Raw genomic sequence first — 22032 nt, forward strand, 5'->3', positions numbered from 1 at the left:
TAAGCCCATTGGGCCCATGCATATAAAGTCAGCCGAGTGTAACAGTGTGTGGTCGACCTCACGATGAAGATTCGAGTTCAAGTCAATGGCGACTGATTGATTTCCTGAATAGCGCGAAAACTTCATTGATTGATCGGATCGAATCGAATCGAATCGGCTCTTTACTTCCATGGTGATTAGCTTTCTCCACCTGACTATATTCGTCTTCCTCGCATTTCTCTCGGTACCACTACGTCGCTTCCGCGAATTTCTGAAGAAACCGGAGACACCTCAGCTTCGTATTCACGTGCCTTCTTCAGTTTCTTCGGCGGCTGAGGATGAATCGAGGGGCCGGTCTCTGTGGAAGTACGACGTCTTCCTCAGTTTCAGAGGAACAGACTCTCGGAGAAGTTTCGTCAGCCATCTCTACGAGGCTCTCACCAAGGAAGGAATCAAAGCCTTCCACGACGACAGAGAGCTCACGAGAGGCGGTTTCATCTGGAAAGAACTCGTGAAAGCGATCGAAGAGTCACGATTCGCCGTCGTTGTGCTCACCGAGGGATACGCTACCTCTCGCTGGTGTTTGGAAGAGCTTTCGCTTATCGTCGACCTCGCTTCGAAGAAACGGCTCGAGTTGATCCCTGTTTTTCTTGACATCGATCCGTCAGAGTTGAAGAGGAGAAACGGCTGGTTCGAGAAAGCTCTAGCGAAACATGAGCTGAGGTATGATCTGGAGACGGTGGGGAGGTGGAGAAAGGCGTTGGCTGAAGTTGGAAATATTTCGGGATGGGATTCCAAGACCAGGTTCATTCTTCTTCACCAATATCAATTTTCTCAGGGCATTTAGACTCCTATTGGTAACCGGAATCGCGGAAAAAATAGTTAAACCGCAGAAAAAATTTAAAAATCACAGAACTATGGAATGGATGTTAAATTTAAAATTTCTTATAAAATTCACTTTGTTATAAGAAAAAATAAAATGTGAAAATAATTAAAATTTATTAAAAATACTTTAGTTTTTATTATAAATATTTAGCTTATATTTCAATACGTCTTAATAATATATTGACATTTTTTAATACTACAAAACAATTTATAGTATAACTTTATTTACAACATTACTCTTGTTCACTGCAAAAATTATTGATATTTATTTAAAATTTTAAAATGTTATTAGCATAATTTAATAATATGAAAGTGTTAATTTTGTAAAATTTTCCATTAACAATCTACTAAAACTCATTTTCCCCTTAATGAAAATTCTCTTTATATTTTTATCATTGAAAATATGTGTTTTTTTTTCCATTCCGCAACTTTTCTTGATTGGGTTTGAAACTTGTACAACAAGTCGTTGGTAAAAAACTTGCGGTAAAATATGTGGCAGGAGCGAGGAAGCAGTGCTTGTACAAGAAGTCGTTCGAGATCTTTCTAACAGATTGTTCTCACAGCCATCCAGCGACGCAGAGGGACTGGTTGGGATAATGCCCCACTTGAGAAGCGTGGAATCTCTCTTATCCATGGACTCCGGAGATGTTCGAATGGTTGGAATCTGGGGCATGGGAGGCATAGGTAAATCCACCATTGCAAAGTTTGTTTGCAAACGCCTCTCAAGTAAGTTCGACGGCGTTTGCTTCCTAGAGAATGCGAAAACGGAATTTGAACAGTATGGTTCATCGCATATGCGACAGAAAGTCTTGAGGGAGATCCTCCGCAGAAAAGATCTGAACTCATGGGACGGTGATTCTGGCGTCATGAGGCAACGGCTCCGTGGGAAAAGTATACTTCTTGTTATCGACAATGTTGACAGCGTAGAACAGCTTCAAGAATTGGTCGGAAGCCTTGAGTGGTTTGGACCGGGGAGCAGGATCGTTATAACTACGCGGGACAAGCGTGTGCTGGAGCAGCATGATGTGGAATACATATATGAAGTCAAGCCTCTGAAGACTACCCAAGCACTTATGCTCTTCAGTAAGCATGCCTTCAAGCAACCTCGACCACCTAAAGATTCTGCAGAGCTCTCTATTGATATCGTCAAGCAACTCGATGGCCTTCCTTTAGCTATTCGAGTTGCTGGTGCAGCTCTGTATCGCCGGGACATTGCAGATTGGGAATACTACCTGGACCTGCTGAGAACTAATGTCAATAGTTCTGTCTCGAAGGCGTTGAGGGAAAGTTTTGAGGCATTAAACAATCAAGAAAAGTTAATATTTCTTTACGTTGCCTGTTGTTTCAATGGAAAGCATATGCATGGCGTCAGCAGGGTGTTAGACCTGTTCATTGTTTCTGGGCACATGCCATTCCGCTCCACGCTGTGTATCAGAACTCTTAAAGAGAAATGTCTAATTAGCATTTCAACCACACAGAGGCTATGGGTTCATGATGTACTCCAAGATATGGCTAGGAGTATCATTTGCGAAGGAAAAGAAGAAAACCCATGGAAACGTAAGATTCTGTGGAACTTTATGGACATCAACAACGTGTTATGTGAAAACATGGTAAGCCATTAACTTCTTTTAATTTTAAGCTTCATCAAGTCATGCACGTTGTAGTATCTCACTATCATTAGAATCTATGTTTAGAGTGAAGTGGTTGGTTCTTTGGTCATATTATTTAAAGCATGTGCCGTAGTATCATGGTCTCATCTCTTACACTCAATTAACAGGGATCTGAAGCAGTTGAAGTTGAGAGTTTACTTCTTGACATGCCCAAAGGAAAGGAGCTCTGCATAAGCCCTGCAATCTTTGAGAGGATGTACAATCTAAAGCTGCTAAAATTTTACAACAATTCCACTGGTGGAGAGAGTAGTAAGATATGCATGCCTGGCGGCCTTGTCTATCTCCCTATGCTGAGATATCTTCACTGGCAGGCGTATAGTCTGAAATCTTTGCCTTCTCGATTCTGCACTACATATCTAGTTGAACTCAACCTCCCTAACAGTTCGGTTGAAACACTTTGGAATGGAACTCAGGTACTAATTTATGTTTATGCTCTATATTATGATTTATGAGCTAGTTTGTAGTCTGCTAGTTCTTTTGTGGCTTGAACTGTTGTCTCTTTATATGCCCAGGACCTTGGAAATTTAAGGCGAATGAATTTGAGAGGATGCAGACGACTACTTGAAGTTCCTAACCTGTCAAAGGCGACAAGTCTTGAGAAATTAAATTTGGACAACTGTGAAAGCCTAGTTGATCTCACTGATTCTGTTAGACATCTAAACAACCTCGGGGTACTGGAGCTGAGCGGCTGCAAGAAACTCAAGAACCTCCCAAATAACATCAACCTGAGGCTTCTTAGAACTCTACATCTTGAAGGATGCTCAAGTCTAGAAGATTTCCCATTCCTTTCAGAAAATGTTAGAAAGATAACACTTGACGAGACAGCAATCGAGGAAATTCCAGCGTCAATTGAGCGTCTATCAGAGCTCAAAACTCTGCACTTATCAGGTTGCAAGAAACTGAAGAATCTTCCACGTACCATTAGAAACATAGATTCCCTCACAACTCTCTGGCTCTCCAACTGTCCCAACATCACATTATTTCCAGAGGTTGGAGATAACATAGAATCACTAGCGTTGAAGGGAACGGCAATAGAGGAAGTGCCTGCAACGATAGGTGACAAATCAAGACTCTGTTACCTCAACATGTCCGGGTGCCAAAGGCTTAAGAACCTGCCTCCCACACTGAAGAACTTGACACACCTGAAATTCCTCTTACTCCGGGGTTGCACCAATATCACAGAGCGTCCTGAGACCGCGGGTCGACTAAAAGCGTTAGATCTGAATGGGACATCCATAATGGAGGAGACTTCCGGGTCGGTTCAGTCCGACGACGAACCACTTGATATGCCTAGATTGGCTCAATACATCCTTCAGTCTGTCAAGGAGCGCATCAGACACCAGAGGTCCATGAAGCTATGAAGGTCCATGAAATTGAGTTCCCAAATATTGCAGGAGAGATGAGAAAATTTGATTTATATGCCTATCTCTCTGAAGAGGAAGCGCTTGAGTTGCTCATCGTGATATGGACTTGAGTTTCTCACTCGGTATGTCTGAAAGTACAAGAAAAAACGGAACTCCGGATGGTTAATGATGACTGCTCAGGGAATTGGATTAGCGGTCCTGGTGAGTTTCTTTGCAAGAAAGCATTAATTGGGATGAAAAGTAAACGAAGGAAGACGATCCAGCAGATGTAGTTACGGACAAGCTAGAGCAGTCACATATAGAGCTTATGTATTTTGGAGTGCGTAGGTGTTGGAAACAATACTGAACCTTGAGGGTAGTTTGTCATTAATGAAAAACAGAATTATAGAAGGAAAAAGTAACAGATTTCAGAAACATTAACGTGGTTTCTGTGATAAGTCCAACAGCTTAAAGAAGAGAGTAAAATTGAAAACATGAGATTTTGATGAAATCAAATCAAATTTGATTTCGTCTACTTTGGGAACTTGAGAAGATTAGCATCGTTTCCCAGATAGTGAAACGGGAACCTTTCATTACCATTATTATTGCCCAGATGGTCATGAGTAACAGCCTGGTCGCTGTTACTTGAGTCACCAAAACATTTGGCTTGATGGTTCTGCACTTGCTGCTGCTGATTCATGTTGGTCGTGAGAAGCTTGTCCAGAAACGACCAGTCTCCGCCATAGTTGTTGTTGTTAGAAGTCAGCCTCAGTAGATTCTGTGAGCATTCAATGTCTGTTGTGTTGATTGACAACACAAACGGTTGGGCTGCTGCTGCTGCTGCTGCTGCGGCCGAGTCAGGGCTAAAGAGCTGAGGGAGATGCATTGACCCGTGGCTTAAAGTGTTTGAAAACTCATGTAACGGCATGTGGATCTGTCTTCCCATGTTATGATGATGATGATCCAGAGATAGTGGGATCAGAGAAGAATGATTGTTCGAATTGGATTCAGTTTGATGCTGATGATGATGGTGATCATGATCATTGTTGGTGCTTATGTATTGGTGATGGTGATGATCTTGGTCTTGTTCTTGGTGAAATCCTCTAAAATGGTTCTTCTTCTTGAACACTCTGCATACAACCCACCCATCTTCCTGCAAGTCACACATACATAGTTAGTCCACATTATGCAAGATATGATCTCTATATTTATAAATGCAATATGATCTCTAAATATTATTTTTCATCGAATAAGAGAGTTTGTTTGATATATATATTGATTAGTACCTGGATCTCGTTTTCGTTATCGTCTAGGCGATATTCATGCATGATCCATTCAGTTTTTTGGCCATGAGGAGCACGACCAGTGTAGAAGACAAGAGTCTTACGAAGTCCTATCTTTTTTGAGCTGTTGAGGTGTATGGATTTATCTCTACCAGTAGCCTTCCAGAATCCGGCTGCAGTGGCTCGGTTCGTTCGGGTTCCAGTTGGATATTTCTTGTCCTTGTGGCTAAAGAAGTACCACTCGTTTTGAGGACCCGACCCGATTCTGCATTTTTCTACGTAAATACAAAAAAAATATTTTTTTTATAAAATGTAATAAAAGACCCGAAAATAATTCAGTAGTTTTATAAAAATATATATGTGGCTTACGACCAAAAGTTTGTTATATGTCTGCAATGTGGAAAACCATTGGCTTATTTCGAGGGTACAATACATCATAATATTACATCAATATTCCTAGTCATGTACTACAAGACATTACACTTTGTCTTCTGTTATAGATCTAAACGACATGAGTGAATAGACAACTTTGTCTATTTCTTGATGTATGTATATAGACCCACACGTATAAGGCTTTGTGGATCCATAAAAACTGGAAAATAATTTATCAGGATGAGAACTGATTAAACTTATAAGACATTTTTAAGTAGATATACATGTTTCCATGGAGACGCAGACAAAACCCTAGACAATGTTACGCAAACTATGAATTTTTCCTTTGACATCTAACTTGTAGTTTTGTGAAGAGACAACAAAATAATTCCCCGTGTTTGATATATATTCTCTCTATAGAGATAATTAGAAATCTACGATGTTAATTGCGATAGTTTATTATATAAAATACTGATCAATAAATAATTATCCTTCATTAAGTGTGTGGATTAGTTGGTGATACTTGTAGTTATTAAGGACTAGAAGAGTTAATTATAAGTGGGTTGTAAGATTTACCTTTAAGATCCCAAGGTTCAAGCTTGTTGAGATCAACTTCTCTAATGACATCTAAATCAATTGGTTCATAAGAAACCTTCTTCTTGAGGTAATAATAGAGAAGCTCCTCCTCGGTTGGATGAAACCGAAAACCTGGAGGCACCGAGAGCTGTCCTCCTCCGGCCACTGTGGACGACGAGCCTATCTCCATTATGCGTACTCTTCTTTAAAAAAAATTAAAGATGCTTCCCTTTTCTCCTTTGCCTAATCAATTATATATAATCAATAACACATATTACATCAAAGTAAGCAGAAGTTAATGACCAACAATGGGTTTTCACCAATCACTGTGTAAAGAATCGAAGAAATAATCAAGGCATGATTTTTTTAGATCTAAAAACCCTAGTTCATCATGCATGCACATGTTCATAAAGAACAAAAGGCTTTTTCCACTAGCAGAAGCTGGATCTTTCTTACATTGATATGCATGAAAAGAACTTGAATATCCCCAAAGAAACATGAAGTTGTTCAAAACCGAGCATGCTCTATTCTTAAACAAGAGAGGTTTGATAAAATACTTAGTCATGTTCTTGAGTAATCAAAGAGAAAAAATGAAAATAGAGAATGCTTGAAATACACATATATATACAAGGGTGGTGTGAGTGAGTGCGTGTGTATATATATGTATATGCAAATGATGATGATGACAACAAAGAAAGATATATGATGGAAGAGGATAGAAAACGAACCTTGGAGGTCGGAAAGTATTGCTTCTGTTAGAGGCAAGAGGGAGAAGACAATGAAAGAGAGAAGGCAAAGAAGCAAGCAAAATGAACTTCTACAAAACTGAAGATATCTTAGCTTAAAGGGCACGATGTTTAGGGTTTCTGTCTCTCTCTTTCTTCTTCTTTGAGATAGAAAGAGATGAGGGAGAGACTCGGCTTTCTATGGATTAGTGCCACCATTATTTTCTTTTCAATTTAATATACCAAAGCTGGTCACAGAAATATATGAGAAATACTTTATTGTATCCGCAATTCCTATTGTAACTTTTCTTGTTGATTTAAAACTATCTTTATGCACAACTAAAAATAGATATTCTCTAGAATATGCAATTTCTTATAAATCTTTTTTTTTTTGTTCACTGCAATTTCTTGTAAATCTTATGAGCAAATTACCTTACAAACTCATCATACATCATATTGAATTGTTTATGTGTTATTATATGTAAATAAATCAGTTTTCTCTTCTTACTTTTTAGTTAAATTTAACATTTTCTAATAGACAATATATATGATGTTATACCAATAGTCATATTTTTCTTTAATAGTATGTTTCATGTTCAATTTTTTTAATAAAAATATAACTAGTATTGTATCTACTCCTACAAATATTATATTATTCAATTTGCAAATTTTACTAATCGGATTTATAAGTATACATATAGAAGTGTATAAAGAACGTGTGTATGTGTAATATACAACGTAGCACCCTTTTGTGTGTGGCGTGAATATGGTTATAAGGATTAACTTTAATCACCAAGGTTTACAGCTGTTCTTTATTAAGTCTGACTAATTTGCTTTGAAAACAAGTAGGAATGGATTAATAAATACCGAATACTATAAACTACATGGTAAGTATAATTATAGTATAATAGAAGATCTGGTTATGTATCCCAAGGAAAAAACAAAACAAGAATTGAAGCTTCTATACCCTCGAATTGCAGTCAAATGTTGGGAAGAAAAATGATGTATCGTACCTAAAACTATGCTCCCATTAGCCTTTTTTATTGCATCAATTTCAGTGCACTTCATTGAAATTTTAGTACTATAGTAGTATAAAATTTCGTTTAACCAAGTCCTAATGCTATTGTTTATACAATAATACAACTGACATAGACGTTAGCTCAGATTTGTTTTCTCATTACCAAATTAATTAGTTAGAGTGAAAGCCTTTACTATATGATTGAAAATATAATAAGGTGCACTCCCACTCATGTTTTAGTTATTAACATTTTTGTTACACAAGTTTCTTATATTGGAATATAAACACATTTTCTATTGTATTTTTATATATACACCCAAGCTTATAATGTTATACAAATAGAAGCGATCAACATTTTATTTGTCAGATCCCACATTTTCACCGAAGAATATCAAAGAACATGGTCGTACATATTTGTATAATAAAAATGGTATGACCCGTATGGGAGAGCTTGTAAATCATCATGGATATGGTTTCCAGATATATAGTTCTTTTGAATTTATGAAATCATCCATGTTTCAAAAAAGAAGTCAACATAGAAGCAAACAATAATGTGGACTTTGGGTCTTTGACAAAAAGAATAAGAAGAGAAGATAACAGAGGAAACCGCACGTAGGAAAGGAGTGGCACGTGCGGTAGAAGAAGCAAACTCCTGAAAGGCCGTGGAGAGAAGCACGTGCTCGTCCAACACCAAAACCACATTTCAAGGCCCCCTCGTTTGACCTAACCATCTCGTGTCGAGATACGCGCCAAAATTGATCATTTTCTTCCTAAATTCCAATGTAACATACACGAAACTCGTAAAAACATTGGATTCTCACGGTAATTCATCTCTTCCTAACACTTTATGAAACTTACAGTTTTTTTTTGTTGCCCGATATGAATTTATAATTATCTCATTGAGATGTGCCGTTGCCTTCACGAAGACGTCATGCATTAAACTCTTATTAATGAAGGGTTTAATCATATAGATAGATGCCAACATGTTCTGAAACTTATATTGATATTTTATAATCCCCATTATGGCATTATGGCTAAGTGTTACGTATTTATTAAAATTGATACGCTCCTATTAGCTACGTAAGCTTAGTATCAAAATACATTTATATATGTGTATGTGTTGTATAAGAGCATCTCCAACCCCACTCTATTTTTCACTCTAAAATAGAGTTTAGAGTAAAAAATGCTCCAATGATACTCTATTTCTCACTCTATAATAGAGTGAAAAATAGGTTTACTCCAAATATAGAGTAATTTGTTTTTTTTTGTTCATCACTCTATTTTTTACTCTAAAATAAAGTACTATTGAAGCAAACTCAAACTCTATTATAGAGTTACTCTATTTTAGAGTAAACCATTGAAAATGGTCTAACAGCTTCGATTCAGGTAGATTACTGGATCAGCTGGTTATACATAGTAGTTTATAACAAGGAGGGAATTAATAATGTTTCCAGTAATCATATATATACTATACAAAAATTTACAAATTTATACTAGCAAAATAATATAAAAAACCCCATGTAAATTAAACGAAAATGTAGGTAGTTGCAACATAAGTGACGTATTACAAGTTACAAGTGTGGTTAATTATCGGTGGCTTGATAATTTGACTCTTGACGATGAGCAGATGCCAAGTTGGCGGCAACCAAACCAAGCAACACGGAGCCGTTTGTCTGAGTAGATATTAAATGGGCTTCCATATAAAGCCCAGATCCGAATAAGCCTCCACCAGCGTTTCTCTTTAGTTATCGCACTGGGCCCGTAGTTATTATCTATTTTACACTTCACAACCCCTTAATTACTTTTGGATTTGTCCTCTTAACCCTTTACTTTGTTAAATCATCATTAAACCCAACTTTTGACAATGATCTGTTTTCATTACAGCTTGCAAGAAATAATTAAAAGTCTCATCTCTCCGTTGCGTGATATTTTTTCTTCTCGACGACGGATCGTGGTGATTCCTCGCCTTCAATTTCACCAATTAAAAGGGTTTTGATCGCAGTGCCAAGAGGGTAAGCTTCTCGATTCTTTCTTTCACCATTTAATTTAGGTCAATTTCGTCGGCTGCGTTGATTTGGGGGATATTAAAATCTTCCCGATCATCCCTTTTTATGAATTTCTGGATAATGGGTATTGCAGATTTTGTGTCTAAACGTCTGATTCCTTGCTCAATTTTCTTTTACGCAACAAAAAAAGTTTTGATCTTTTTAATCCTCAAAAAAAGTTCTTATTACACGGTTTCATGTCATGTAAGAGATTTTACTTGTCTCGTTTCGTTAGAAACTAGACTTGCAGCTTGTTTTTGTTTTACCCCTCTTTAATTGTCTCTTTGCATATATACTTATTTGAGCTTAATTGTCATTGTTTTTTATTGTTTTGCAAGGTCAAATGGCGTCTTCGTCTGATGCATGGATGAGAGAGTACAACGAGGCTTTAAAACTCTCTGAGGATATTAACGGCATGATGTCCGAAAGGAACTCTTCTGGTGTAACGGGTCCTGATGCTCAGCGTCGTGCCTCAGCTATACGGAGAAAGATCACTATTTTGGGGACTCGATTAGACAGTCTTCAATCCCTTCTTGTAAAAGTTCCTGGGAAGCAACACGTGTAAGCTTCTTTTTTTTTCAATTTAGACAACATTTTAGTTTCATTGCTGGGTCTGAACCAATGTGTGATACGCAGGTCAGAGAAGGAGATGAATCGTCGCAAGGATATGGTTGGGAACTTGAGATCAAAGGCGAATCAGGTGGCGTCTGCTTTGAACATGTCGAACTTTGCGAATAGAGACAGCTTGCTTGGGCCAGAGACAAAGCCTGATGATGCGATGAATAGAGTGTCTGGTATGGATAACCAAGGCATTGTTGGATTTCAACGACAAGTTATGAGAGGTGAGCTGCCTTTTGTTAATGTCACATTTATCCTATAGGACCGTAGTGATGGTATTGACTTATTTATGATTGCTTTACATGAGAGTAGAACAAGACGAAGGGCTGGAGAAATTGGAGGAAACAGTCATGAGTACCAAACACATAGCTCTTGCTGTCAACGAGGAGCTCACTCTTCAGACAAGGCTTATCGTATGTATCTGATGTATTTCCTAATGTATTCTCTTTGTTCTAATAAAAATCTGGCTTTCCTCTGCATGCAGGAAGACTTAGACTACCATGTGGATGTTACCGACTCTCGCTTACGGGTAAATATATATTCATTGATCTCCACTAAGATGTTCCATTGATTAAAAGAGACTTGAAGTTGGTCTGTGGCATTAGATCACGAGTCCATTGTCGGAATTTTAAGACCACACACTGGTCTATTAGGTCCAAGAGCTTGTCTTGTATTCGTAATCTTAAAAAACAGCTACGCCCTTTATAGTTTAATGTGGTAACTTTTTGAATTAGATTAGTTCACATCTCCCTTTGGATATTGATGTGGTGTTTTGGTTAATGATGATTGACAGCGGGTGCAGAAGAGCCTAGCGGTGATGAACAAGAATATGAAAGGAGGATGCTCGTGCATGTCAATGCTATTGTCTGTGCTTGGAATCGTTGGTCTTGCTCTTGTCATCTGGCTGCTCGTTAAGTACCTGTAATGCCACCGCCAATACAATTAATGAATTGATATAAGCTATGAAAGTGTGTGTGTACCTCTCTTCTATGTGAGTGGTTGTTATTATATTGTATGCTTGCTCTTTTTATGCTTTGGTTTTTCTCTCATTCTCGTGAGACAAAAAAATAATATCTCTGCGTGCAAAAAAACCCCTTATAATCTGTATGCTTCGTCGTGTAATATGTTCACGAATTGTATAATCATTTTAACTGTCATTAACCTCTCTCTCTCTCTCTATATTAACTTTCAGTTAAAAAATCATTTTCACTTGCACACGCGCATAATTCACGTTTGGGCTGCCAAGTGGCCCAATAGCAATATAAATAAATAAAAAGCATTTTACTAAGATAAAGCCCATAACTATTTCACGTATCGTCGTGGTGTAATAATGCTTGTCACACTGTTTGTAGAAAGTTCAAAATTCAATTTAGTATTTGATTTGTGACTAAAAGAAGAGAAGAGATCTTTAATAAAAAGAAGGTGACAGGCCAACGGTCACTCTTAAAGGAAGGTTTTAATCTGTTTCTCGAAAAGCCCCAAGGAAGGAAGAAATGGTGGAATCGGAGTATGAGCAGATACGATTGAAAAGGGTGGAAGAGAACAAGAAGAGGATGATTGAGCTTAATCTCAACAACCTCTCTCAGTCTCTTCGCCTCTCCTCTCCTTCCCCCAAGCCTTCTCCTGTATATCCTTTTTTTATTTTCTCATTTCATTTGTGTTCTGGACTCATTTTGTAAATTGCAGGCCAAGGCAAGGACGCCGCGTACTCCGGTGGACTCGTCGGAGGTCAGGAGATCAAGCCGCGCTAAGAATCCTCCTCCCAGCTACAAAGAGGTCTTTTCTTCTCTTTGATTCAGCTGAGTTATGGAATCAGATAGTTTTTATATCACTCTTCTATGAATGAACCGAGATAATAATTAGATAGTGTGATTGGAGTCTGTTTTGAGAATAATCAGATCTTGTTATTAGATTTTGGATATTAGTATTGAAAATCTTTAATTAATTAACATTAGATTATCATCTACTGTTAATCACACTTCTTTGATCCTTTATTTTGCAGTTTGGGCTAGAACCTTTGGAAAGGCCAAGAAGGTTTGACCTGTCTACGCTCTCTCTACATCAAATCCTCATTTCATTGTGATTTTATCAATAAGTTGTTGTGTTGTGCTTTGCAGGAGCTATCAAAGGAGAGATTTGCTGAACCGGGTTTATGCCTCAGACGATGCTAGAGTCTATGCAATCGAGAGAGCAGAGGCGCTTCAGTCAAGCTTAGAGCCTGAGTTCCCGAGCTTTATCAAACCGATGCTCCAGTCACACGTTACCGGAGGATTCTGGTTGGTATGTGTGAACCTATAGAAACTTGAATGCTATAACATGTCTGAACCATAAACCTTAGTACCAATAGTACATATGTTTTCTGTTTTTTTTTTCCGCAAACAGGGCTTGCCGCGTCAGTTTTGCCATACGCATCTGCCGAAGTACGATGAAATGATCACTCTAGTTGATGAAAACGAGGATGAATCTGTGACCAAATACCTTGCTGATAAGAATGGTCTTAGCGGAGGCTGGAGAGGTTTCGCTATTGATCATCAGCTTGTCGATGGAGATGCTGTTGTCTTTCACCTTATCAACCCAACTACCTTCAAGGTAAAAAAAAGAAAATTCACTTGGAAATCTTTGATTTGTTAGAAATTTTATTAGGGAGTTTAAGGCATGATGCATATAAATAGTGACTGTTGAAACTTATTGCTTGTTCAGGTGTATATCGTTAGGGTAAATGATGAATCAAACAACGGTTCAGGTGGGAGCAATGAGAAAGAGCTTGCTATTAAACCAAACAAGAATCAAGAGGAGAAGAATGTTTCAGAAGTTCCTCCCTTGTCAAACAGTGGTAAAAGAAAGCGAAGAGGTAATAATATTGGCACAAATCTCTCTCTTGTTAATCTCTTATTAGCTATAGCTCTGATGTTTAAAAGCTGTCTATTGATTGGTGCAGGCAGGAAGTAGAGTTTGATGAAGCTTGGACTAGGACTTCAATGGAAGGATGCAGTAGTTTAAATAACCTAATTGAAAACTTCTCTGTTTTGGTTTCTCGGATGAGGTGTGTAGTTTATGTGATGGGAGATACTGTTAAGCTAATATTTTCGTAGTTACGTTGATTTTATATGAAAATCGAACATATATGTAGCGCTACTCTTGAGCTCTTGCATTAAAGTGTGTTCTTTCTTATTGTCGTAATTGGTTGCACACCTTATACGTTATACTTCATTTTACTACACATATGCTCTGGATGTTGACAAGTATAATCAGCCATTGCCATTAAGTTTGTTTTCCTTTTTAGTGTGAATGTAATTAGCCAAAACAATATGCACTAAGGTTCAGAGCAAGAACAGAGTCCAGTAACCTGACTACTACTATTACTCTCGGACCACGACGATCAAATTTGTTTTTTTTATGTACACGAACCACTGCTTCACTATGTCTCCCTGTCAATGTGAACAAACTACAGCTTTCTCGTCTCAGAAAGTTAGCCCCCGGTTATTAAAGTTCCCTCTTCTAGTAAAAGGAATCCGTTCTTCTGCACATAATAGACAACCAAACCGTTTAAAATTCCATGGTTGTAGAGAAACAATAACGCATATAATAGTGTGGACGAGAGATTATCATTAATATGTTGTTACCATGGTGTTGGTCATCGTTAATATCATCATCTTCATCATAATCTCCGTTATTACTTGTGAAGAACGGTGTTAAGTAGTTCCTGTCTAGTTCTGAAAATGACTTTGCGCTGCATGAAACAAAACAAAATGAAACACAACGAACGTTTTTTTTTTCTAGTCTTTTTATACGAACTTGAAAGCGGGACTTGATCTCCTGACTGTAGATTAACCAGTAATTTTACCTCTTATGGAACTCTCTAAGTTTTGTCCTGAATCCACTCTCTGATGGTGAACCTTCATCATCAAACCTAGTCATATACCGGTTGTTCACCACTTCAAAGCCCTGACCAAGCATAAAAGATAGGGTGTTAACCATGGCATTGAGAGACCAGGATTAACTTTACGCTAAGGAGAAAAATAGGAGGTCTTTAACTTTACTTACATCACCAAGGGATGTATCACGGCTATCGCCTACAACCTCTAGGGCTTCAAGCATTGTACCAGTGGATCCTCCAATCAGCAACACCTGTAATCCGTTTCAGTAGCATCAATGATCACATAAAAAAGTAATATATTTTGGCTCAGCAATCAGCACAGAAACCTTTAAAGAAGGATGGCTTACTGTTACAACAACAATGGCTGTAGTTGCGGTGAAAATAGTTTGACCATGCCCGTCTGGGAGTTCGTGAACAGATTGTAGAGCAAGAGCAAAAGCCATAGCCCCTCGAAGTCCTATGCAACCCACATGTCTTGTTTACTTTTTTTTTTACTGAGGTATTGAAAACATTATCTACATTCGGAAACAAAGAGCAGTATCTTACCACTGTACCATAGTGCTTTTTGATGCGTCATAGGTATTTTCTTATGTGCAGGTCGTGCTAAGTTGACCAAATATCCACACCCAAACACATTAGCTGCCCTGAGTAAGACACACGCGAAAAAGAGTAAACACTGTCAGACACTAAAAACAACAAAAAAATTGCAATTTGAAAATGAATGCATGTATTTATACACACAAACATGATGTGAAAAGATCATGAAGTGAATACCTCGCAATTACGATGAACAGCTGAGGTTCGTCACGAAAAATAAAAAGAAAGTTAAGGAGCAACAGCAACTTATACAAATTGAATACTGAACCAAAAGAACTTGCGTAAAAGGATACAATCGAGAAAAAGATGAATCCCACGTGTGACCAACTATGCTTTTCCATGGCAATATCAAACCCCATGTAGATGAACCTGCAGATTTGATCATTTGGAAACGTAACGTCAGGCCATTGACGGAAATCAACCATCAAAATGACTGAGAGTGTACGAATCAAATGCATACACAAATGTCTCTGCCAGGGAAGATATCAGATGAAAAAATGCAGACACAAATCGCTGAGAATTTGTAGACAAGTTGGAGTAGGTATAATGCTTCATGACCTGAAAGACACAGACAGTTTCCATTATACTACTTCACGTTTGGCTGAGAATAATATTACATAAGACTTATAGAAATAGAATGACAACTCACAATCCCAGTAAATAGAATCGATACGATGCCAGATAGACTGAGACCTTCAGCAAGCATGTATCTACACAAATGAAAACAAAGTTAATAAACTGCAATTTATATGAGCGTGAACTAAAGAAGACATATACAGCTAATTATATAAGGGAGAAAAGATGCAGCACTACTTACGAGAAATATGGAAAAAGCACAAAGAGGCAGCACTCCAAGTTCTGCAAACTGAAAGAAGCGAGAAAATCAGAATAATATATTTCAATACTGACCATTAGTCAGACATATAGCTACGGTCACTCACTTGTCAACATCCAGCCCAGCATACTTGAAGAGGTGCTTTGCATTAAGGCTAACAACTCGTTTATGAGTATGAAGTTAAGTAAAAATGTTTCATTAGAAACTAAAACCAAAAAAGGATATGAGGGCAGAAGTAAATCCAACTCCAACACCTGCAGAAGCACACATTAGTATCTTTTATAACCCACAAAGCAAAGATATAGGAATATATAATGACACTGGAAAATGTTGAGACGCTTGAGATGTAAACTTTAGTTTGATATTTATATGTTACTTTTCTTAGGTTGCTAAAACTTGTTGATAACTTTAAGAGATTTAGCAGCCTTCTCAAAATCAAGCGCTACCATGCCATTTCAAGTCGAAAAAGCCAAACCATAAATGAAAAAATATAGACAGAAAAAAAGAGGAAGCAGATAACAAAAGCAAACCTGCAGACATTGACCCGACAAAGGTTTCAAGAAACCTGACTATCACCATAAAGAAATTCTGACCAGTTGAGTGACTTCTTACCAAGGACATTGTCCTGCACCCCAGTTCAAAGCATTGTTAAAAATCTTACCATTTGATTATCGTCTTTCACAGATATTTTAAATTAGCTAACATACCTGTACAGAGATATGGCCATCTGCCAAAAGCAAAAAAAAAAGAAAGAGTAAACCTAATGAGTAATGTGATATTTTTCATCCTAATATAAGGAATCAGAAAAAAAAACTACTAAAAAACCACTAACAGCATCATTTAAAACTGATTCTCCAAACACCAGGGCATACAAATTTACATCCGATCCAAGTTCCTGCAAAAGAATACAGTAGTATGAAGTGGTAGATATCTACTGTTCAGAAAAATCGAGAAACTCACAGAAAAGCAGCAAAAGAAAGTACCTGGAATATAGACAAGACAGTGACAGGATCAGTGGCTGAGATAAGAGAGCCAAACATGAGACACTCAACGAATGGAAGCCTATACATGAGAAACATCACGCCGCCAAGGTACCTTTCAATAGAAAAAGAGCTTAGAAGGAAACCTTTTACAGTCAACAAACACAAGCCATTCACAGGACAGAGATACATACACTAGCACGCCAGTAACAATGGAAGCCACAAAAGTTCCAAGTACTGAAAAAGTGACAATGGCTCCAAAGTTTGAAAAGAAAGGTTTCTGCATAAAGCCCAGAGACAAAGTAAGGATCATCAAGAATTAATAATAATAATAGAAAAAAGACATGAGAGCTCTCTGCACTTACGGGTTGTAGACTGAATCCTGATTGGGTGCAAACAAGTACGTCAAGGAAACAACATAGAGACTATGTATACAAAAAGAAAAAAAACAGTAGCAGATGCAAACTCGATCAAAGGATATAATATGATGGGCGGAAGCAGAAACAGAAAGAAGAATTCATCGTGGAAATTGAACCATGTCCTGAATAAAATTAAAAAATTAATTAGCATTGAAGAATACTTACACATATACTAAATTAATCAAAAGAAGAGCTTGAACGAACCTTATGCTAGTCTCCGTGTTGGAGACGTTCGCTAAACCACCAACGATCAACCCTAATTTTCAAACAAATTCTACAAGGAATCAATCAAAACCTTTCGAGGAGGAGGACGATCGCAAATGCAAATGAGTAAGGAGACACAAACCGATGAGAAGCGAAGCACTAGCTTCGGGTAGATAATAGAACTTATGACGGCGAAGGACGTGGCCGAGTACGAAAGAGAGGACGAGCATCATGATCTGGAGCAAAATCCCGACTCCGGCGGCTTGCTGCTGCTTCTCTTGCCCCTGCGGGTCGTGAATCGCCGGCGAAATCTGCAGCTCCGACGACGACATTACGCCTCGAAGAAATTGAAAAATCTAGGGTTTCTAATCAATGAGACTTGCTCTTGTTTGCTCTTCTTCTTCTTCTTCTTCTTCTTCCTCGTCTGTGTTTAACTCGTTCTTCCTTTGTGTAGACGCGTCTTTCTTTTTATAGGAATCCGCGTCCCTACTTAACTTCTCAGGTGGGTTTCTGTTTTAGGCTTTTATGGGCCTACTTGTTTCTAACCCCAATATAATTATTTGGGCCCAACTGCTCTATAATAATGATACCATTTAGAGAAAAAGACTAGAATAGCATTTTTGTTCCCAAAGTAGTACTCAAGGCTAAAAGTCACAAAAATAGGTTTCATTAAAGAGGTGATATACACTTATACCCATTGGTTTAATTAATCCAAACCTTAGGATTTAGAGTTGAGGGGTGGAGTTTTGGAATTAGGGTTTAAAATTTTATAAAAATAAATTCTAAAATAAAAAATAAAAATTTTAAAAACAGTTTCAAAAATTATTTTTAAATTATAAAAAGTAAATTTGAAAAAAAGATTAAAAAAAAATTTGAAAAAAAAATTATAAAAATTTCGAATCTGAAAACATATAATCTGAAACTATAAAAAAAAATTTCATTTTTTATTTTATTTATTTTTATTTTATTTATTTATTTTTATTTTATTTATTTTTATTTATTTTTGTTTGCTTATTTAGTTTTAAACCAAGGGTATTATGGATATTTTACCTTTTAATGAATGTCATTTTTGTGACTTTCTCCTTCTAGTGCTATTTTTGAGACATAAACTTTAAAAGGTGCTATTATTGACAATTGCCCTATTATTTAATCTCAAATTACAAGATCTTTTAGATTTAGATTTCAGTTTTATTAAAAACTGAATAAATAATTATATTTTAAAATTAGTTGGTCTTTAGTTCATTTTTTTCAAAATTTGATTTCTAATTAATTTTTTCAACAGTTTATTTTTTAATATATATTTTCACTATTATATTTTAAACAAAAACAACTTTCATAATGTTTTTACTTAAAATATCTTATATTTTGAAACATAAAGAATGCTAAAAGCAAAAAATTACTTTGTTCATGTATTATTACCACAAAACTTCTGAAGACACAAACAAGAAAATGATTTACTAAAGTCATTACAGCAATTGCCATTATCATATTGTTTTAAAATCTTTTTTTTTATCTAACCACACATGTGTTATCCTACTAAAACACATTTACCACACAAAAAAAAAACAAAAAAGTACTTTTAATCTAAACCTTTGCTGTATTGTAGTGAAATTATACATGTAAGAAGATGAGCAAACTCACATGTCTGAAAGATTAAACTGGATGGAAAAAAACACTACATGAAGAAAAGAACAAGAAAGAAAAAAAAAAACAAAACATTGATATGACACAAAAGAACATGGTGATGTGTGGTGTCTGTGTCAGTTTCAACTTATAGAAGCAAACAAGTAGAAAAAAACAACAAAGAAAGGTCATCACAACCATTTTCTCCAACTACTTGATCTAAGCTCACCAGACAAGAACCTTGGAATGCTCAATAAACTATTAACCCTCGTCAACCCTTCCAAAGCAGACCACTCTTCATCATCCTGTGCAACTGATATACATTCAGCAAGTGTCATTGTCGTCATCATCTTCGACTCAGTCCGACAACTCTTAGGGATACTTTCCTCTTTAACCGGAACAATCTCGCCCTCCTCCTCTTCCACCTTGTTACTGATACTGACACTCTCTATGGACTCTTCTTCTTTGTGTGAATCCTTTACTACATTGGACACTGATGAATCTTGTAGAAAGAGGCAGACTACAGTACAGTCATCGTTCTTGGAAGTTGGATACTTGATTCTCCATGATCTAACCGCTGTGTCCACCAGAGCTCGAGCTGCTGTGCTTCGACTAGGAGCTGAAGCAATAATGTCCACAGCTTCTTTGTTTGACAACACATCCCATACACCGTCGCTAGCAAGAATAATGAACTGATCTCTCTCTGTAAGGCGGCGGTAGTTAATGTCCGGGACTGAGATAAGACCGTAGTCTTTAAGACAGAAGTCGCCAAAAGCTCGAGCCATTGCTAAACCAGGTGAGTCGCTGTTTGGTAGCCACACACGAGCTACTTCAGGCTCATCTTGCAACGCAAAGACTCTGCCTTTACACTTCTGGATTCTTGCTGATTCACCTGAGAGAGTTCAAAGAAAGAGAACGTTACCAAAACTGTCTTCTCATTCTTCAGAGTTTTTTAAGAATCTAACGTACTTGGGAGATCAGGTTTTAAGTCTATGGTTAGTTGCACAGCGACCAAAGCGTTGTCTAGGTCTCTTGTGGCAAGAACAGCTCTCGAGTCACCAATGTTTCCGACCACCAAGTCCTCACCCTAATTAAGAAACCATTAATTAACAATCAAAAGCGATGAGATTAGAGGCAAAGCTAAGAAAGTACCAACCTGCTTGATCAAAGTGACTGAAGTCGTTCCGCTGCAGAAGCAATCAATAGTAGGATGCATTTTCAGGTCTTTATCTATCTGCTGACAGGACTTGAGCAAAGCGTGCTTAAGAGGGAGATACATCTCCGGAAGAAGTTGTTCATCGCTGTTCTCGTTTGGGTTTAAATCACACCACTGCTCATCCATTGTAGTAACACACTCGCTTCTCTGTGCTTCTTCTTCATCCTCCTCTGTACCCTTCTCATTCACTAAGCCGTTTTGGTCCGACTCGGAGGTCAGTTTCAATTGGGTGGAGAGCGTGGAGGGCAATGTATCTCGGACTTTCTTGGCGACCATATGACCAAATGGTCCGTGTCCATCGAATACACCACAGAACACTGTGTCATCTCTCGAACAAAAGTTCTGCAATTTTGAAGTAATTTTCATAAGTTATATAATGTCTATTTATCTACATACAACACCAAAAAAAGTAAGAAGATATAGAAGCTAGTGGTCCCTGTACAACTATGTGGAAACAAGTCAAAGACTCAAGACAGCACAAGAACACAAATGGCAGAGCAAAGCCAACTCATTTTCAAAGCTCTAAGCTCTGTGATGGTCCCAAAAATGGATAGAGACATGCATCATTCCAAGTTTATCTCACTTACTAAGCAACTACCAACAAAGAATAATGCAACCATGTTCTGTATATCAATTTGATCAGTAACAAGACACATGTGCAGTTATTAAGTAGCTTTACTCAAACATTTCTTCACCAGAAACAATGAAATGGGTTTGAAAAAACTGAGTGAAAAGATCAAAACTTTGGAGAGAATATTTAAGGAAACAAACCTCAAAAACGAGCATAGCGTCTTGATTGGTTCCTTTCTTCCCCTGCTGTGTGTAAAGACATGCAATTTCACTCGAACCATTCGAGATCAACCGACCTGCAACCTCTTGAACCCCTTCGACATCGCCGCCGCCCTTTAAATCTCTCGGCCGCCGCCACCGTTCTGAGCCTCCTAATCTATCATCCGCCGTCTCAGCGGTGGAGCTGGTTTCTCCCGGTTCCTTACCGGTGGTCCTATCTACTGAATAACACAGACCCATTTTGAAAAATCTGAAGACAAAAAAAGCTCAAAGTTTTTTTAAAACTAAGTTCAAATTTTTTTCTTGAAATCAACGAATTGAAAACTACGAATTTTCCGGGAGGTTATGTCGGCAATGATTTGTGGTATTAGTCTCCGCGGCGAATAAAGAAGCCAAACGAGAAAAAAACGAAAACCAGTAAAGAGCTCAAAAACCGAGACTTGGAGAGAGTCTACTAAACACTTTAGCTTTAGCTTTTTTTTTGTTGGACCTGATTTTTCAAAACTTTCTCGGGTAAAATGGAAAAGAGAGGTAACAACAGATCATCAAACTCTAATTAATTGGAACAGAGCGACGCCAATACCAGCAGACCCACAGAGACCCCAACCTTTACTTACTCCACTTCCTAAGTAGAGAGAAATAAAAGAAAGAATTAAAATTTTCGTGGAGTAAAGAAAAGAGTAAGTAATGATTCAAAGAACAACTGAGAAAGAGAGATGAAGAGGATGATCATTGATCAGACAAAGGTCATAGTTTGGTTCCGCACGTGAGATCTTTTTTTTTTTCTTCTCCTTTCATTTTAGATTTTTCGATTTTTCTGAATTAATAATTGTGGGGAAATTTGGTTCTTGGCTGCATCGTACCCTCCATCACCAGAACTTCACCCACTTACGCGTTGCCACGTCAGATTCTCGGGTGTCTTCTGTCTGCCTGTTAATGTGTCGGATTTGATGGCTAGTTAATGATAAATTGACTGTT

The 22032-nt window shown here is 37.5% G+C and overlaps 6 protein-coding genes across 6 annotated transcripts; 3 read left to right on the plus strand and 3 right to left on the minus strand.

The window, feature by feature from the left end:
* Positions 1-44: 44 nt before the first annotated feature.
* LOC106354793 (disease resistance protein Roq1) lies at positions 45-4318 on the plus strand. The gene is made up of 4 exons (XM_013794833.3): positions 45-783; positions 1364-2474; positions 2642-2947; positions 3047-4318. Exons 1-4 carry the CDS (start codon positions 170-172, stop codon positions 3893-3895), a joined length of 2880 nt encoding a protein of 959 aa, XP_013650287.2. The 5' UTR covers positions 45-169; the 3' UTR covers positions 3896-4318.
* LOC106354794 (protein SOMBRERO) lies at positions 4242-7285 on the minus strand. The gene is made up of 4 exons (XM_013794834.3): positions 6837-7285; positions 6109-6351; positions 5164-5435; positions 4242-5030 (listed from the first exon to the last, which is right to left on the minus strand). Exons 2-4 carry the CDS (start codon positions 6296-6298, stop codon positions 4410-4412), a joined length of 1083 nt encoding a protein of 360 aa, XP_013650288.1. The 5' UTR covers positions 6299-6351; positions 6837-7285; the 3' UTR covers positions 4242-4409.
* A 2320-nt stretch (positions 7286-9605) lies between these two features.
* Positions 9606-11671, plus strand: LOC106354795 (syntaxin-52). The gene is made up of 6 exons (XM_013794835.3): positions 9606-9863; positions 10235-10457; positions 10533-10738; positions 10827-10927; positions 10999-11043; positions 11308-11671. Exons 2-6 carry the CDS (start codon positions 10240-10242, stop codon positions 11437-11439), a joined length of 702 nt encoding a protein of 233 aa, XP_013650289.1. The 5' UTR covers positions 9606-9863; positions 10235-10239; the 3' UTR covers positions 11440-11671.
* Positions 11672-11873: 202 nt separating this feature from the next.
* LOC106354798 (B3 domain-containing protein At3g19184-like) lies at positions 11874-13685 on the plus strand. Its single transcript, XM_048736441.1, has 7 exons — positions 11874-12139; positions 12201-12290; positions 12517-12548; positions 12632-12794; positions 12897-13103; positions 13215-13365; positions 13453-13685. The coding sequence occupies exons 1-7, from the start codon at positions 12008-12010 to the stop codon at positions 13461-13463; spliced, it is 786 nt and encodes a 261-aa protein (XP_048592398.1). The 5' UTR covers positions 11874-12007; the 3' UTR covers positions 13464-13685.
* A 70-nt stretch (positions 13686-13755) lies between these two features.
* On the minus strand, positions 13756-17876 carry LOC106354796 (sodium/hydrogen exchanger 6). The gene is made up of 22 exons (XM_013794836.3): positions 17569-17876; positions 17427-17478; positions 17285-17344; positions 17169-17193; positions 16998-17083; positions 16807-16918; positions 16656-16718; positions 16531-16550; positions 16354-16448; positions 16049-16077; positions 15930-15961; positions 15806-15853; positions 15638-15698; positions 15449-15546; positions 15282-15357; positions 15166-15185; positions 14938-15035; positions 14739-14848; positions 14559-14642; positions 14359-14459; positions 14138-14244; positions 13756-14034 (listed from the first exon to the last, which is right to left on the minus strand). The coding sequence occupies exons 1-22, from the start codon at positions 17756-17758 to the stop codon at positions 13976-13978; spliced, it is 1626 nt and encodes a 541-aa protein (XP_013650290.2). The 5' UTR covers positions 17759-17876; the 3' UTR covers positions 13756-13975.
* A 1192-nt stretch (positions 17877-19068) lies between these two features.
* LOC106354797 (probable protein phosphatase 2C 18) lies at positions 19069-21886 on the minus strand. Its single transcript, XM_013794837.3, has 4 exons — positions 21037-21886; positions 20206-20607; positions 20019-20136; positions 19069-19941 (listed from the first exon to the last, which is right to left on the minus strand). The coding sequence occupies exons 1-4, from the start codon at positions 21292-21294 to the stop codon at positions 19241-19243; spliced, it is 1479 nt and encodes a 492-aa protein (XP_013650291.2). The 5' UTR covers positions 21295-21886; the 3' UTR covers positions 19069-19240.
* Positions 21887-22032: the final 146 nt, after the last annotated feature.

The sequence above is a fragment of the Brassica napus genome, chromosome A7, assembly GCF_020379485.1.
Source record: "Brassica napus cultivar Da-Ae chromosome A7, Da-Ae, whole genome shotgun sequence".
NCBI classification, from domain to species: domain Eukaryota; kingdom Viridiplantae; phylum Streptophyta; class Magnoliopsida; order Brassicales; family Brassicaceae; genus Brassica; species Brassica napus.

Bases quoted from the DNA above. Each gene is read 5' to 3' on its own strand.
- LOC106354793 (XM_013794833.3), top strand. From the start codon at position 170: ATGGTGATTAGCTTTCTCCACCTGACTATATTCGTCTTCCTCGCATTT. The intron at 2,475-2,641 runs GTAAGCCATTAA...CTCAATTAACAG, and splicing joins ACGTGTTATGTGAAAACATG to GGATCTGAAGCAGTTGAAGT. The intron at 2,948-3,046 runs GTACTAATTTAT...TTATATGCCCAG, and splicing joins CACTTTGGAATGGAACTCAG to GACCTTGGAAATTTAAGGCG.
- LOC106354794 (XM_013794834.3), bottom strand. From the start codon at position 6,298: ATGGAGATAGGCTCGTCGTCCACAGTGGCCGGAGGAGGACAGCTCTCG. The intron at 5,436-6,108 runs GTAAATCTTACA...GTATTTACGTAG, and splicing joins TGAACCTTGGGATCTTAAAG to AAAAATGCAGAATCGGGTCG. The intron at 5,031-5,163 runs GTACTAATCAAT...TGTGACTTGCAG, and splicing joins ATAACGAAAACGAGATCCAG to GAAGATGGGTGGGTTGTATG.
- LOC106354795 (XM_013794835.3), top strand. From the start codon at position 10,240: ATGGCGTCTTCGTCTGATGCATGGATGAGAGAGTACAACGAGGCTTTA. The intron at 10,458-10,532 runs GTAAGCTTCTTT...TGTGATACGCAG, and splicing joins GTTCCTGGGAAGCAACACGT to GTCAGAGAAGGAGATGAATC. The intron at 10,928-10,998 runs GTATGTATCTGA...CTCTGCATGCAG, and splicing joins CTCTTCAGACAAGGCTTATC to GAAGACTTAGACTACCATGT.
- LOC106354798 (XM_048736441.1), top strand. From the start codon at position 12,008: ATGGTGGAATCGGAGTATGAGCAGATACGATTGAAAAGGGTGGAAGAG. The intron at 12,291-12,516 runs GTCTTTTCTTCT...TTTATTTTGCAG, and splicing joins CTCCTCCCAGCTACAAAGAG to TTTGGGCTAGAACCTTTGGA. The intron at 13,104-13,214 runs GTAAAAAAAAGA...TTGCTTGTTCAG, and splicing joins TCAACCCAACTACCTTCAAG to GTGTATATCGTTAGGGTAAA.
- LOC106354796 (XM_013794836.3), bottom strand. From the start codon at position 17,758: ATGTCGTCGTCGGAGCTGCAGATTTCGCCGGCGATTCACGACCCGCAG. The intron at 16,719-16,806 runs GTACTTTCTTTT...ATTCTTTTGCAG, and splicing joins CTGTCTTGTCTATATTCCAG to GAACTTGGATCGGATGTAAA. The intron at 14,849-14,937 runs GTAAGATACTGC...TGGGTTGCATAG, and splicing joins AAAAGCACTATGGTACAGTG to GACTTCGAGGGGCTATGGCT.
- LOC106354797 (XM_013794837.3), bottom strand. From the start codon at position 21,294: ATGGGTCTGTGTTATTCAGTAGATAGGACCACCGGTAAGGAACCGGGA. The intron at 20,608-21,036 runs GTTTGTTTCCTT...TCAAAATTGCAG, and splicing joins ACGCTATGCTCGTTTTTGAG to AACTTTTGTTCGAGAGATGA. The intron at 20,137-20,205 runs GTTGGTACTTTC...TTTCTTAATTAG, and splicing joins CAGTCACTTTGATCAAGCAG to GGTGAGGACTTGGTGGTCGG.